Source organism: Scyliorhinus torazame, chromosome 10 (genome assembly GCF_047496885.1).
Source record: "Scyliorhinus torazame isolate Kashiwa2021f chromosome 10, sScyTor2.1, whole genome shotgun sequence".
Taxonomy (NCBI): Eukaryota; Metazoa; Chordata; class Chondrichthyes; order Carcharhiniformes; family Scyliorhinidae; genus Scyliorhinus; species Scyliorhinus torazame.
In genome coordinates, this window is record NC_092716.1 from 142874022 (window position 1) to 142890969 (window position 16948).

General features: G+C 46.3%; 1 protein-coding gene across 1 annotated transcript in view; it reads right to left on the reverse strand.

Annotated features, from left to right (window-relative positions):
• Positions 1–16948, reverse strand: part of nup160 (nucleoporin 160) — a 125077-nt gene that overhangs the window by 67295 nt on the left and 40834 nt on the right. Inside the window, exons 15-16 of the mRNA XM_072518792.1 lie at positions 4476–4641; positions 1320–1432 (exon numbers count right to left, since the gene is read on the reverse strand). Of these exons, the coding sequence (XP_072374893.1) occupies positions 1320–1432; positions 4476–4641 (279 nt within the window). The remainder of the gene's footprint in view (positions 1–1319; positions 1433–4475; positions 4642–16948) is intronic.

Here is a 16948-nt window from a genome sequence, read left to right on the forward strand (position 1 = left end):
CCACAGCAGCTGAAACAATCCACATTGCCCAATGTTATGGTTGGCCGTGCATAACATGCCAACCTTGGTCAAAAAGGATGACCACCTCCTGGATCTCCCAGACCTTGAAAGAATTTCAGGAATCCGAATCTTTATTAAAGAACAACAACCCGTTCTTCCTTCCTCCAGGTGCTCCGGTTTCCTCCCACAGTCCAAAGATGTGCAGGTTAGATGGATTGGTCATACTAAATTGCCCCTTACTGGGCTATGGGGGCAGGGTGGAGGCATGGGCTTAAGTAGGGTGCTCTTTCCAAGGCCAGTGCACTCGATGGGCCGAATGGCCTCCTTCTGCATTGTAAATTCTATGATTCTATGATTCCCCATCTGTGTACCAAGTTTCATTGAAATCTGTCCATCAGTTTAAAATATATTGTGTAAACAGACTAACAAATGAGCAAAACAATTTCTCATGCACACCTTCAGTGATGAAGATAAATAAAACAAGTCTCAAGGCAATACTAAAATCCAAAGGGCAGACAGCATACCCGGTAATAATCTAATAAAGTGTCAACAGGATCATACAGGTCTATATCTGTATCTAGCGTCCCTGCTATCAAGTATTAATATTGCAGCTACTTGGATGTGGGACGAGGCACAAGCAGATAGGGCGCTCTGGGGTATTGCCATGTTTCTGCCAGTAGCCAATTCAGAGCAGAAATCTAGGAGGTGGTCATCCTTTTTGACCAAGGTTGGCATGTTATGCATGGCCAACCACAGAAAAGAGAAGAGAACAATACCCTGACTTGCCCATCTACAACATACAGGCAACATTTTCAGACAGCAAAAAAAATATATAGTATTTCCCTTACTGCAATCAATATTCACTGCAATGGTAAGAGTAGTAAGAATGGTAACATCAGAACCACTAAGTGAAATTACAAAGTAATAAGAGTCATTCTAGTCTGCTCTCACTTCCTTCCACGTTGACTACAGCAGTAAAGGTTTCAGGTAGATCTGCTCCTATAGCTCCAACACAATTAGCACCATCATTGTCCAATAGGGTCTTTATTAATAACACAAGGCTGAAAGCCTCTGCTGTTTCTTAATCCATAATATTTTATTGCCGGTTCAAAAGTTAAAATATGAGGGAGCATAACTCTACCAGGAAAACAGAGGGCCACAGTCAAACACATATGGCCCACAAAGACATGCAAAGGGCAAGTCCACAGTTAATTATTGAAGCAATGCTGTTTGTTTACCAAGTTGGTCAAAAGCAGATCAGGTTCTGCTGGACTTCTCCATTTTCAACACACAGACTAACACCAGCAATCACCACATACCATCACCTATGTCCAGGTCACCCTCATGGTCCATTTCACGCAGTAGCAGCTGGATGATGTTCCCTGGGTTACGGATATCCTGCAATTTACTTTGAAGCTCCATATGTGTCTCACTATGAAAAACAAGAGGGAGAGGAACAATTAAACTGATCCTTGGCTCTTGCTTCACAATCCAATGAGGAAGAGCTGCAGTGAGACAGTCCAGTAATCAGAAATACAACTAGACAAGATGGAGGAGCAAGAGAACTCCAGAACATTCTAGACCCTTGCTCATATCACTACATTTTCTTTCTGAAGAGTCCGTGCTCATTCAGCACTCGCTACAACGGAGTATATTTCAACAGCATCTTCCTGCCCTGCGATCTGTGCCACTGAGAAGGAGAAGAACAGGAAGATCTTGAGAACACCGTCATCTGCTTCTTCACTATTAATGTAGAATCAAGTAATCCCTATTCAGTACCACTGTGGGGGGAATCACCCACTGCAAGGACAGCAGTGGGCCAAGAGAGCAGGCTAATTTAGGGGGGGGGGGGGTGCCATTTATGGTAGCGAGGGATCGGTTTAGGTATTTGGGGATTCACGCAAGGGAATGGACGGGGCTCCATAAGTGGAACTTAACGAAGCTGGTGGAGGAGGCCAGGGAGGATCTTAAGAGGTGGGAAACACTGCACTGAACGCTGGTGGCGAGGGTCCAAGTGGTGAAAATTAATATTCTGTCGAGGTTGTTGTTCATCTTTCAGGCTTTCCCAACCTTTATACCAAGGCCTTTTTTTCGGAAAGTGGACACGATCATTTCAGGCTATGTATGGACGGGGAAGGTGCCAAGGGTGGCAGTAGGGGGGGGGGGGGGGGGGTCGGCATCGCCAAACTTGCTTCATTATTATTGGGCGGTGTGGACAAGGTGCGGCGGTGGTGGGAAGGGGTAGAGTGGGTTAGGATGGAGGAGGAACCATGTAAGGGGTCTAGTTTGAGGGCTATGGTGATGGCAGCGTGCCAATGGCTCCGAGTAAGTATTCAGGGAGCCCAGTGGTGCAGTCCACGGTGAAGATATGGAATCAGTTGAGGAGGCATTTTAGGGTGGAAGGGATGTCGGTGCTAACGCCGCTGTGCGAGAATCATGGGTTTGAGCCGGGGGCGGGATTAGAGGGAGGTGGGGCTGGTCAAGGTGAGGGATCTGTATTTGGAGGAAGGGTTCGCCATACTGGAGGAGCGAAGGGAGAGGGTAGAGCTGCCGAGGGGGAGTGAATTCAGGTATCTGCAGGTTAGGGACTTTGCGCGAAAGCTCTGGAGTGGGTTCCCTAGGTTGCCTGGATACACGCTGCTGGAGGGATTGTTGCTTCCAGATGTGGAAGGTGTCATGAGAATGTCACTTTCAGAAATGTTTGGCTGCTCTTGTTACTGCAGTGATGTCAGTGTGTGGGTGGAGCTGAGCCCTGGCTCTGCTTTTTAGTTTCACTTTGAGAAAAGCTTGGGTGCGTCCGTGTTTTTTTGGTTTCATTTCAGTGTTGGAGCTGAAGCCAGACAAAGCAGCTCTCTCTGCCATGAAAAGACTTATCTCTTGATCATTTGGTGAATTCAGAATTATAAATGCTCTCAGTAGTGAATTTAAACCTGAGGTGCTTCTGTTAAAAAGTGTTTCTTTTGTCTTCTGGATGTTGTTTGGGAATTTATTAAGGATTACTTAGTGTTGTATTCCTTGGGGGTTGTATTTGAATTGATGGTTGCTAAGATGTTCACTGTATGTTTTAAAAAGGTTAACTTGAGTTCATAGAATAAACATTGTTTTGCTTTAAAAAAAATACTTTTCCATTTCTGCTGTACCACACCTGTAGAGTGGGCCGTGTGGTCCCCATACCACAATCTATGAAACGTTGTGGGTCAGGTGAACTCCATGACACACTTTGGGGTTCTCTAAATCCCATAACAAAGGGGAGGGGAGAATTGGGGATATATACACAAGTGGTAGGGGGAACAGGGAGGCGAGCGGATGGTGAAGATCAAGGAGAAATGGGAAGCAGAGTTGGGAGGTGAGATCAATTGGGGAATATGGAGTGAGGCACAGTGCAGGGTAAACGGGACCTCCTCTAATGCAAGGATGAGCCTGATACAGTTTAAGGTGGTGCACAGGATGCATATGATTCGGGTGAGAATGAGTGGGTTGTTTCAGGGAGTAGCAGGTGAGTTTGAGAGGTGTGGGCGGGGGCCAGCGAATCACACGCACACGTTTTGGGGTTACGAAAAATTGGGAAGATTCTGGGCGCGAGTGTTCGCGATCTTAGCCAGAATAGTGGAGGAGGAGGTGGACCCGGACCTTTTGGTGGTGATATTTGGGGTTTCAGAAAAGCCGAAGCTCATGGAGACGAGGAAGGTTGATGTCGTGGCCTTCGCCTCTCTGATTGCACGGCAGCAAATTTTGCTGGAGTGGCGGTCGGCATCGCCACCGGGGATAGCGGCTTGGTTGAGTGGCCTGTACGACTTCCTACGGTAAGAGAAGATAAAGTATGAGTTAAGGGGCTCTTCGGGGGGGGGTTTGAGAAAAGGTAGAGGATGTTTGTGACCGTGTTTGAGGGGTTGTTCGTTGGTGAAAAAGGAACACTGCTCATTGTGATTAACCTGCTCCCACTCAATGAGGGGGCCCACCTAAACAATCATTTGAACATGTTCCTGCAAGATAGCTGCCACTTCTATCATACCACAGCAAGATCCCAATGCCTTCCAATGAGGGAATGAGAAATAAGGCAAGGAATGAAAGTATACCGTGGGCAGCACAGTAGCACAGTGGGTAACAATGTTGCTTCACTGCGCCAGGGTCCCAGGTTCAATTCCCAGCTTGGGTCACTGTCTGTGTAGAGTTTGTACTTTCTCCGTATCTGCGTGGGTTTCCTCCGAGTGCTCCGGTTTCCTCCCACAAGTCCTGAAAGACGTGCTTTTAGGTAGTTTGGACATTCTGAATTCTCCCTCTGTGTACTCGAACAGGTTTTTCACAGTAATTTCACTGCAGTGTAAATGTAAGCCTACGTGTGACAATAAAGATTATTATCCCATTACAACTTGGAGTTGGGCATGATTGGCAGAAGCTTCTCACCAAACCGTATCCTTTGTCCAAGTAAAGAGCAAGATTTAAGGACAAACAAAACATGGTGCAATTCTACTCACGTGTCTCTGGCCAGGAGGTATTCCAGGATTTGCTCTGCAGCCTTTTCGGGGGGGTGTAGATGGCTCACTGCTGTTTCCATCAAGGAGGCCATTTCCAGAGTGATGGAGTCGCCCACAAGCCTGAGACACTGCACTAATCGATGCAGGTCCCTCGCTACATCTGGATCTAAAGAGGTAGCAATAAAACCCATTATGATTTAGACACATTTTAATCATCATGAGATGGACAAGGGGGCCAGAATCCTGGATGAAAGCGAATTAAAATTCAAAACCAACAAGTGGCAATGCGCTGGTCTAAAAACAGAAATCAACAAAACCAGGGAGTTTTCTCAACAGACAGATAATGGGGGAAAGACAGATAGAACATGGGAAAGGACTCCGAAGGATTGCAGCAATGTCATGTTGTATTCACACGTAATCTTCAATCAGGCCCTGGATTAACACTTGATGGCCATCAAGAGACCCCTTGGAGTCTGTTCAATTCAAACCTGCTGCTACTAGTTGGATGGGTGGATGGATGAATACTCTGGCACACCATGCTCAATACACAATGTCGAATGGGTGGATTTCTACACAGCAAGAGGTCATCTCCTGTAATAGGTTGTCTCTGGATTATATTCTGTGTGACTAGAACTCCTAAAAGGCAATCACCTGTGCGGATTGAAGATAGTTAGGTCAATCCCAGAGTTGAGGGGGTTGGATTATGAGGAGAGATTGAGTAGACAGGGACTACACTATTCCCTTATCGTCCATATGTCTATCCAATGACCATTTGAATGCCCTTAATGTTGGCGAGTCCACTACTGCAGGCAGGGCATTCCATGCCCTGACTACTCTCTGAGTAAAGAACCTACCTCTGACATCTGTCTTATATCTATCTTCCCTCAATTTAAAGCTATGTCCCCTCGTGCTAGACATCACCATCCAAGGAAAAAGGCTCTCACTGTCCACCCTACCCAATCCTCTGATCATCTTGTATGCCTCAATTAGGTCACCTCTTAACCTTCTTCTCTCTAACGAAAACAGCCTCAAGTCCCTCAGCCTTTCCTCATAAGATCTTCCCTCCATACCAGGCAACATTCTGGTAAATCTATGTTCTATACTCATTGGAATTGTTTCCACTGGCAGGTGAAAGCAGAACTAAGGGGCATAGCCTCAAAATAAGGGGAAGTAGATTTAGGACTGAGCTTAGGAGGAACTTCTTCACCCAAAGGGTTGTGAATCTATGGAATTCCCTACCCAGTGAAGCAGTTGAGGCTCCTTCATTAAATGTTTTTAAGATAAAGATAGTTTTTTGAAGAATAAAGGGATTAAGGGTGATGGTGTTCAGGTGGGAAAGTGGAGCTGAGTCCACAAAAGATCAGCCATGATCTCATTGAATGGCGGAGCAGACTCGAAGGGCCAGATGGCCTACTCCTAGTGTAGTGTAAAGGGTTAATGGTCACGTTAATGAGGACAATGTTGCTAATGATGACATAAGCATGATATCAGGATCAGATGTTCAACAGGGTCCAAAAGAGCAAGACACAGAACAGTCTGTGTCCATGGAACTAGGTCCTTTTTAAAAAATAAATTTAGAGTACCCAATTTTTTTTTTTTTAAATTAGAGGCAATTTAATGTGGCCAATCCACCTGCCCTGCACATCTTTGGGTTGTGGGGGTGAAACCCACGCAGATACAGAGAGAATGTGAAAACTCCACAAGGACAGTGACCCAGGATCGGACCCAGGAGGCTAACCACTGCGCCGCCCGAAACTAGGTACTTATCGTGAAGTCTTTGTAAATAATTCTTCACAAATAGTTTCAAGAGAAGCTATATACCAGCTGTCTCAAATCAATTATAGGGAAAACAAATCCTCATCAAAACAGAGTTAGAGCTAAGGGTTGTATCTTAAGAATCGGAAACCACGCACAGATTAGTAATCTACAGGTGAGGATTTGGAACAGCTCAGATTTGTGACAAAGAACAAAACTGAAACGTACTTTGCTGGGAAACAGGGAAACACACAAATGTCGAAAGCCCCTAAACAGCCACTATCCCTTCTACAGCCCTTCCACCATACTGAGGTTTTTACGGCAAGGACAACGACAGGAGCCAATGCCTCAAAAAGGTACCAAACAGTTCCAAAGACACTGAAACACCAGGTCTGTATCCTTTTATATTCAACTGGGACCATAGCTGATGGCAGCCTGCCATGTCAAGGGGACCATGACGTCTTACAAGGAGGTTGTGAACACTTTTGAACCATAGAATTTAGTGCAGAAAGTCTGCACCAGCCCTTGGAACGAGCACCCTAGCCAAGCACACATCTCCACCCTATCTCCGTAAACCCACCCAACCTTTTTGGACACGAAGGGCAATTTAGCATGGTTAATCCACCTAACCTGCATAGCTTTGGACTGTGGGAGGAAACCAGAGCACCCGGAGGAAACCCACGCAGACTCGGGGAGAAAGCGGAGACTCCGCACAGACAGTGACCCAATCAAACCTGGGACCCTGGAGCTGAGAAGCAACTGTGCTAACCAGTGTGCTACCCAATTAATTGATAGTACTTCAGTCCTAATAAGAGACCAAGTCTATTGAACGGGCGAGATTCAACCAGAGGAACTAAAAGCTGGGTGAATCAATTGATGCAATTATTAATGACTTGTGTTGATTGGCTTGCATTTATGGTTACATAGCCTTAAAGCAAGAGTTAATTCTCGACTACGCGCTTAGGACGTTTGCAATCCAAAGAGGATTTAATGTTAGAGAAAGTTTGCAAGGCAGGCAGAGCTACGACAGAAGAATCCGGGTGTACTTGAGAGATATCGAGGTTTGGGAGGGGTCAAAATCAGGAACCCCACCCAACAAAATTGCCAAAGGTGCAAGAAGAACCCATGTTAAAATATTCCAGATGCGGTACTAAAAAGCATCGCCACAAAGACTGCCCTGCCGGGGGGAGCCAAATGCTTGTGGCAAGAGCAGACATTTTAAACAATTCTGCAAATCATAGTTCAAATGAGAGGAAGAAAGCTAGAAACAGCTTCCATCCATTCTGAAGAGCAGGAAATGGGAAATACAGCATTCAATGCAGCCATTTCCTAGGAGTAATCAAAGATCCCAATAAATAGTTCTGGTCTATAGAGCTTGTAGAAGTCCAAAGATACTGAACAGAACTAGGGCAGGAGTCACAGTTTTATTGGACAAATTGGGCTGATTTTAGGAAGTAGAAATCCAACTGTCTGAAATAAAGCTACAAGGCCCAGGAAGTGCAGACCTCAAAGTGAAGGGTCAGTTCACTACAACCCTTAGGCACAAAAATAAAGAAATTAATTAAACTACAGAACCAGCAAATTTCTCTGCATAGCAGGTCAGTGTCTTCAACAAAACGTCGAACAGGTAACGTCGAGGTCAGTGGGGCAATACCCGGGCCGGGGATGAATTCCCAAAGTAGCTTAGAGGACTGGAAAACCTCAAAACGACAGCAGAAATTGAAATGCACTCATTGCACAGCTTGTCACACTTTATTTCAGAAATACCATCTGAGATTGCACATCTCTCAATTCTCTTTCTAGACAGGATAGAAGAGGTGGAAACAGGAAGTATTGATAAAGATGGCGACTATCCGTCAAAGGTCTTGACCTTGATTGCCTCTTTCTGGATAGAGTCCAAGAGAATGAACCATAGAATTCCTACAGTGCAGGAGGCCATTTGGCCCATCGGGTCTGCACCATTGGGTCTTGAAAGAGCACCCGGCATAGGCGCTCTCCCCTGCCCTATCCCCCTAACCACAATACCCCACCTATCCTGCACAATGTTGGAATGTGGAAGGAAACTGGAGCATCTGAAGGAAACCCACGCAGACACGGGGAGAACGTGAAACTCCACACAGTTAGCTATGGCCAGAATTGAACCTGGGTCCCTGGGGCTGTGGGGCAACAGTGCTACCCCTGCGCCACCTTGCTGCTGCAGAAGCAGATGTGCTTGAAGAGGCCCTAGATCTCACTAGTCTTTGACACTACTGTCAATGCTTGTGAAGTCTTTGTTGCCTATTTGGAGGAGAATCATCCTTTCGTTGAAGCAGGTAATAAAGAGATGAATCGGTCTACTTATTCCACTGACGACAGGCTTCAATAATTTCTGGCTGACAGCAGTAAGATATCAAAGACGAATGAGATGCTTAATTCCAACTTGGATTAAACCAATAGAGGAAGTTCAGAGCATATTAATTTGTGAAAATGTAAGCAGTAGTTCACACCGGAATCTCATCAGCAATACTCAGATACAGGAAAATCTTCTTTCAGTAACGAAGGAGCAGATGCCCCAATCACAGAGCTTCTATACTGCAATGCCCATACACCTGAAGAGTACTATGCAGGAATTTCAGAGATCCAGGTCTGGACGTTTATTCCATTGTTGGTGATGGGGCAATTCTACTTTCTCATGCTGACATAATGATGCCATTGCCTACAGCGGAGCAGCTTCACACATGGAAATGATGCCATTACCTACAGAAAGTGAAAACCCTACCCAAGAAATAGTAATCAGGTCAACCTGTCTTCCAGATGTTCTACATTCTTTTTTTCATCTGCCAGATTCATTCATGTCTCAGGTATTGAATATTCCTTCTTCACAGAAGCTGAAAGTGCCTCATCATCTTCCTCTCCCCAGTGTGCACCGCTGAAGACAATTACAGAGCGAATGTCAGTTTGGTGCCTTTCTTTTCAAGGGATTGTGATCATTCAAGGTTTCTCTCTTCAATCAGACTTTCCTCGATTGGTTTTCACCACCTTTTCAGTCAGCTTGCCCCAAAAGACAAAGCCCAGCAATCAGCTGTTGTGAGAAGCTGCCATCCCACTCCACAATGTGCTTACTTTCCAAGATGGAAGGGAACACATATATCCCACACTTCCTCCAAAAGAGCCAAGAACACTGTTGAGGATTGAAATCGGTGACAGCGGCAAGTGCAGACTGCCAAGTGAAATCAGGATATAAAAGAGACCTGGCACATGGAAGGGCAGGAATTGGGTGTTAAATGTTCCTGACTGGCATTTAGTAAAGTTAGGAAAGGAAAAGGGGGCAGATGGGGGTATTGATTAAGGAGCACATTGCAGTGCTGGAGAAAGAGGACGCCCCAGCGGTTTCATAGACAGAATCGATTTGGCCAGAGGTAAGGAACAAAAGCAATGTAACTTTGTTCCTCGGTGAAGTCGACAGACCACTACAGATTAGTGGGAAGATTGCAGAGAAACAAATCTGCAAGGAAATTGCAGAGAGATTTGACGATTAGAGGGTAATTAGAAGAAGGGACTTAAATGATCTGAATATAGGCAGTGTCAGTGGTAGTGTAAAGGGCAGAAAGAGGTAAGAGTGTGCTAATGAAAACTTTCTACAACAGTATGTTTCCAGTTTAATGTAAAAGGAGACACTGCAAGGCCTGGTTCTTGGGAAAGAGGTGGGCCAAGCGGATCAAGTGTCAGTGGAAGAACATTTAGGGAACGGAAGACTTAGATCAGTGTTCTTCAAACTCGGGGGCGCGACCCGCGAGTGGGTGTCGGGAGGGTCGCGGAGCCGTCCTTTGCGGCACTCCCGAACGCGCAAATCCCCGCACAGCAGCCGGCTTTTAATAACACCGGCTGTAAGCGGCCTTTAAAATGGGCGCGAACATGTAAACAAATTCGGCCGCATTGCGCATGCGATCATTGGCGCGCATGTGCAAAACTATACGCATGCGCGCCGATGTTCGGGAGCGCATGCGCAGTGCGGCCGCTATTTTTTTTTTAAAAACGGTCGCAGCTTTTTGTTTTACAAGTTTGGTTTTTTTAATTCATTTTTTTCATTTATTTTATTTTATCGGGGGGGGGGGGGGGGGGGGGGGGTTTATTTAATAAAATTTTGGGGGGAAAAAATGCGGAACTTTCGACAGATGGAGACGCCATACTTTCCGACACCGGCTCGCGAAGGCCGGCCGGGCTGGGTCCCGGGGGCCGGCCGGGCTGGGTCCCGGGGGCCGGCCGGGCTGGGTCCCGGGGGCCGGCCGGGCTGGGTCCCGGGGGCCGGCCGGGCTGGGTCCCGGGGGCCGGCCGGGCTGGGTCCCGGGGGCCGGCCGGGCTGGGTCCCGGGGGCCGGCCGGGCTGGGTCCGGGGGCCGGCCGGGCTGGGTCCCGAAGGCCGGCCGGGCTGGGTCCCGAAGGCCGGCCGGGCTGGGTCTGAAGTGGGGCTGAAGTGCAACCAAAGGTTGAGGGGCAGCCCCGTCAAATTGCTGAAAAGGGGTTGCAATTTCAGGCAATCCACGTAAACGTGGAACACGGACACCTCAGGGTCGCAGAAAAGGCACGTGTCGTGAGATCTGCGAACCACCTTAACCTACGATGGCACGGCATTACTGCATGCAATACCCTCCACGCCAGGTTTCCAATGGAAAAAGAAAAAACACCCATTTAGAGAGCTCTCTCCTGGGACCCTCCCCACCGCCAGGAGCTGCAAATCATAACTGGAGCCGTGAACCTGGCAGAAGATATACATCAGCAGGGCACACTATCGGGGAGGGGGCTCTACGTAAATGTATCGCTGCAGGGTCTGGACACAAAATCACCATCTGGGTGCGAAGGCACACCAGTGATTGACTGCCCCCCGAAGTGAGAGATACAGAACTTCAGCAGCGACCCAGTGTGTTCTTTTTCCCCCAGAAGTGATTGAGTTTCTGCTGTATTTTCACGCCAAAGTCTGGGGAGGGGTCAAAGTGACCAGCCGGTACCATAGCATGGCAGTGAACAGCTGGCTTATGACCAACACTTGACTCCTGTAAGACAGTAGTCGGAACAGATCTGCCCAGCATCCTAGGCGAATGGTCACTTTGGTCTCCAGCTCCGTCAGATCGCTGGCCAGGATTCTCTGGCGGCACTAAGATGGACTCCCAGGTAAAGGAGATTGGGTGGTACTCCAGGCAAACAGACTGAGTGTAGAGGCGTAAAGTCAAAAAAGGTAGCAGGACAAGTGGAGAAAGTAGTTAATAAAGCAAACAGTGTCTTGGGCTTCATTAATAGCAGCATGAAGTACAAGAGAAAGGAGGTTATGTTGAATTTGTGTAAGACCACTATTATGTACAGTTCTGGGCACCACACTATAAGAATGAAGTGAACACATTGGAGAGAGTGCAGAAGAGGTTTAGGGGAATGGTTCCAGGGATAAGAATCTTCATTTATGAAGTAAGATTGGAGAGGTTTTCCTTCGAAAACGGCCGAGAGGAAATTTAATAGATATGTTCAAAATCATGAACTTGAACAGAGTAGATACGGAGAAACTGCTCTCACTCATGAAAGGATCACGACTGAGGGCACAGATTTAAAATGTATATTTTTTTAAAGAGGCAATTACGGCGGCCAATCCGCCTACCCTGCACAGGTTTTGGGCTGTGAGGGTGAGACCCATGCAGACACGGGGAGAATGTGCGAACTCCATACAGACAGTGACCCGGGGCCGGGATCGAACTCAGGTCCTCAATGCCATAATGCAGCAGTGCTAACCACTGTGCCAGCATGCCACCCAGATTTAAAATAATTGATAAAACAATTAAAAGTGATGAGAGAAAAATACAGTGAGTTAGGGCTTTTAATGCACTCCCTGGAATGTTTTTTTATTAATGCATTCCGGAGATGTGGGCATCACTGGCTGGGCCAGCGTTTATTGTCCATCCCTAATCGCCCATATTATGAAGGCATTTAAGAGCCAAACATGTTGCTGTGGGTCTGGAGTAGGCCAGATCAGGTAAGGATGGCAGATTGCCTTCCCTAGAGGACATCAGTGAGCAGATAGGTTTTTATGACAATCGACAATGCCTTCACGGTCATCGTGAGACTTTTAATGTAAGATTTTTACTGGTTACAAATTCCAACATCTGCCATGGTTAAGATTCGAACCTGGGCCCCCAAAGCATGATTCATGGTGTCTGGATTTCTAGTCCGGCGACACACTGCCTTCCCCCTAACTACCAGACCAGTGACAATAAGACTACATCACCGCCTCCCCAGGAGGTGGATACAGGTTGAATCGAGACATTCATGGGGGAATTAGATAATTATTTGAAAACTAACAATGTGCAGAGTTACAGGGAAACGGCACTGGGGGAAATGCTCATTTGGAGAGATGGTGCTGACCCAATGGGTCGAAAGGCCTCCTTCTGATTCCCATCAATTCTGAGATTCATGCTGCTGCTGAGATTAGAACCTCATTGCAGGTTTTGCACTTTTCCGGTTATAATCCAGAGATATTAAAAGTTTTACTTCACATAAAAGGAGAAATTCACCCTGTGAGAGAATAGCAGTGCATGTCTAAATCAGCAGCTGAAATTTAAAATCAACTTGTGAGAGAATAGGAGTGTACGTCTAAATCAGAAGCGGAGACTTAAAATCTCAATTGTGTGTGAGTATAGCAGTGTATGTCTAAATCAGCAGCTGAAATTTAAAATCACCTCGTGAGAGAATAGCAGTGTACGTCTAAATCAGCAGCTGAGATTTAAAATCATTCTGTGAGAGAAAAGCAGTGTCTAAATGGCCTCCTTCAACACTGTAAATTCTATGATTCTATTAAATCAGCAGATGAGATTTAAAATTAGTGTGGGTGAGGCAGTGTCCAAAGTGGTGGGGATGAGGGTGGAGTCATGCCTGAGAGTGGAAGTCTTCGGGGTATCAGAACAGCCAGATCTCTTCATGGGGAGAAGGGCCGATGCCCTTGCCTTTCTGATCGCCTGCTGGAGAATCCCCCTCGGCTGGCGGTCAGCAGCGCCGCCTAAAGCTGCAGACTGGCTGTCCGACCTGTCGAAATTTCTCCAAATGGAGAAAATCAAATTCGCCATTGCGGCTCGGAAGAAGGTTTCCACAGAACGTTGGAGCCAGTCACTTGGTTGTTCCAAGACCTGTTTGTAGCCAACAACTAGGTAGCCAAAGACAAAGAGAGAGGTGCAACAACACAGAAGGCAAGAAATGTGGGGGATGGGGAAATAGGAAAGTTCAACCAAAAGATTTAGGACCGAGTTTAGGAGGAACTTCTTCACCCAAAGGGTTGTGAATCTCTGGAATTCCTTGCCCAGTGAAGCTGTTGAGGCTCCTTCTTTAAACGTTTTTAAGAAAAAGATAGATACCTTTCAAAAGAATAAAGGGATTCGGGGATATGGTGTACGGGCCGGAGAGTGGAGCTGAGTCCACAAAGATCAGCCATGATCTCGTTGAATGGCGGAGCAGGCTCGAGGGGTCAGATGGCCTATTCCTGTTCCTAGTTCTTAAAACAGGAGGGCCAGGCGACACAAGAGAGGGGAGGGGAGGGCAGGAGCAACATCAATGGGAACCAGGGAGGGGGGGGGGGGAAGAGAGAGAGAGAGAGAGAGAGAGAGAGAGAGAGAGAGAGAGAAAAGAGAGAGAAAAACCGGCAGGGAGCAATACACAGGGGATCACAACGACCACAGCAAACGCTGCAAGGAAAAGACAAAAGAACGGAAGGAAGAAACTGTGATAAATCCATGGAAATACTTAAAACCGATCTCAATGTAAATAACTCTAAGTACTCCCTAGGTGCCCTCTTGCATAACTCTCATTGTTCTATTTGGATTGATATTTGTTATACCAAAATACCGAATAAAAACATCTAAAAAAAATTCACCTCGTGTGAGAAAAGGAACGTTCATGTAAATCAGCAGCTGAGATTTAAAATCACCGTGACAAAAAGAATAGCAGTGTAGGTCTAAATTAGCAGCTGCGATTTACAAGAACCTCGGCTGAGAGAATAGCAGTGTACGTCTAAATCAGCAGCTGAGCCCTAAAATCACCCGTGTGAGAGAATAGCAGTGTACGTCCTAAATCAGCAGGTGAGATTTAAAATCACCCCGTGTGACAGAATAGCGGTGTACATCTAAATCAGGTGAGATTTAAAATCACCATGTGAGAGAATAGCGGTCTACGTCTAAATCAGGTGAGATTTAAGGTGAGAATAGCAGGGTGCGTCTAAATCAGCAGCGGAGATTTAAAATCACTGCGACAGAGAGAATAGCACTGTAGGTCTAAATCAGCAGCTGAAATTTAAAATCACTTGTGTGAGAATAGCAACGTTGGTCTAAATCAGCATCAGAGATTTCAGAGAGAATAGCAGTGCACACCTAAATCAGCAGTTGAGATTTAAAATACCCCAGAAAATGGCAGTGTATGTCCACATCAGCAGCTGAGATTTAAAATCACCATGTGAGCGAGAACAGTAGCCTACATCTAAATCAGCAGCTGAGATTTAAAATCAGCGTGAGGGAGAACGGCAATGTACATCTAAATCAGCAGCTGAGATTTTAAAATGCCAGTGAGGGAATAGTAGTGTACGTCTAAATCAACAGCTGAGATTTAAAATCACCGTGAGGGAGAGAAAATCAGTGTAGGTCCAAATCAACAGATGAAATTTAAAATCAACATAGAGAATAGCAGTCTACATCAAACAGCAGCTGAGATTTAAAATTATCCAGAGAGAGAATAGCAGTGTACGTCTAAATCAGCAGCTGAGATTTAAAATCACCGTGTGAGAGAATAGCACTGTACGTATAAATAAGTTGCTGTTTGGTTTAGAAGAAGGTGAATTTTCAATCAGCTTTAAACAGGCTTCTACTTCTAGGCACTTGCAGCTGGAGCTTGTTAATTAGTTAATTGGATTAGGCCAGTTTTTCAGAGGCTAGATTCACAGTATAAAAGTGATCCCCTACAGTGCAGACTTTGTTTGCACTGAGTGCTGAATTTGGTGCATTTGAGTGCGATAGTGAGAGTTTGGTGACCGAGGGAATGCTGAATTTGGTGCATTTGAGTGCGATAGTGAGAGTTTGGTGACCGAGGGAATGCTGAATTTGGTGCATTTGAGTGCGATAGTGAGAGTTTGGTGACCGAGGGAATGCTGAATTTGGTGCATTTGAGTGCGATAGTGAGAGTTTGGTGACCGAGGGAGTTAGGTGAGGAGGGAGTAAGGTGCTCCTTTCATTTTGTTTCCGACATTTCCGCAAAGAGTGAGAAGAGAGCCAGGAGTTTACAGGAAGTGTAGCTGACTGGGAGCAGAGTCGGAGGGCGGAGATCTAGTTAGTCCACACAGCAGCTATATTCTGTAAGGTAAGAGGGGATGGAGGCTAGGCCAGTTACATGCTCCTCCTGTAGGATGTGGGTGGTTCAAGGAACAGGTGCTACGTGTCCTTGATATGTATGTCCCTGTCAGGCAGGGAAGAGATGGTCGAGTGAGGGAACCATGGTTGACAAGAGAGGTTGAATGTCTTGTTAAGAGAAAAAAGGTGACTTATGTAAGGCTGAAGAAACAAGGTTCAGACAGGGCATTGGAGGGATACAAGATAGCCAGGAGGGAACTGAAGAAAGGGATTAGGAGAGCTAAGAGAGGGCATGAACAATCTTTGGCGGGTAGGATCAAGGAAAACCCCAAGGCCTTTTACACATATGTGAGAAATATGAGAATGACTAGAGCGAGGGTAGGTCCGATCAAGGATAGTAGCGGGAGATTGTGTATTGAGTCTGAAGAGATAGGAGAGGTCTTGAATGAGTACTTTTCTTCTGTATTTACAAATGAGAGGGGCGATATTGTTGGAGAGGACAGTGTGAAACAGATTGGTAAGTTCGAGGAAATACTTGTTAGGAAGGAAGATGTGTTGGGCATTTTGAAAAACTTGAGGATAGACAAGTCCCCCGGCCTGACGGGATATATCCAAGGATTCTATGGGAAGCAAGAGATGAAATTGCAGAGCCGTTGGCAATTATCTTTTCGTCCTCACTGTCAACAGGGGTGGTACCAGGGGATTGGAGAGTGGCGAATGTCGTGCCCCTGTTCAAAAAAGGAACTAGGGATAACCCTGGGAATTACAGGCCAGTTAGTCTTACTTCGGTGGTAGGCAAAGTAATGGAAAGGGTACTGAAGGATAGGATTTCTGAGCATCTGGAAAGACACTGCTTGATTTGGGATAGTCAGCACGGATTTGTGAGGGGTAGGTCTTGCCTTACAAATCTTATTGAATTCTTTGAGGAGGTGACCAAGCATGTGGATGAAGGTAAAGCAGTGGATGTAGTGTACATGGATTTTAGTAAGGCATTTGATAAAGTTCCCCATGGTAGGCTTCTGCACAAAGTAAGGAGGCATGGGATAGTGGGAAATTTGGCCAGTTGGATAACGAACTGGCTAACCGATAGAAGTCAGAGAGTGGTGGTGGATGGCAAATATTCAGCCTGGATCCCCGTTACCAGTGGTGTACCGCAGGGATCAGTTCTGGGTCCTCTGCTGTTTGTGATTTTCATTAATGACTTGGATGAGGGAGTTGAAGGGTGGGTCAGTAAATTTGCAGACGATACGAAGATTGGTGGAGTTGTGGATAGTAAGGAGGGCTGTTGTCGGCTGCAAAGAGACATAGATAGGATGCAGAGCTGGGCTGAGAAGTGGCAGATGGAGTTTAACCCTGAAAAGTGTGAGGTTGTCCA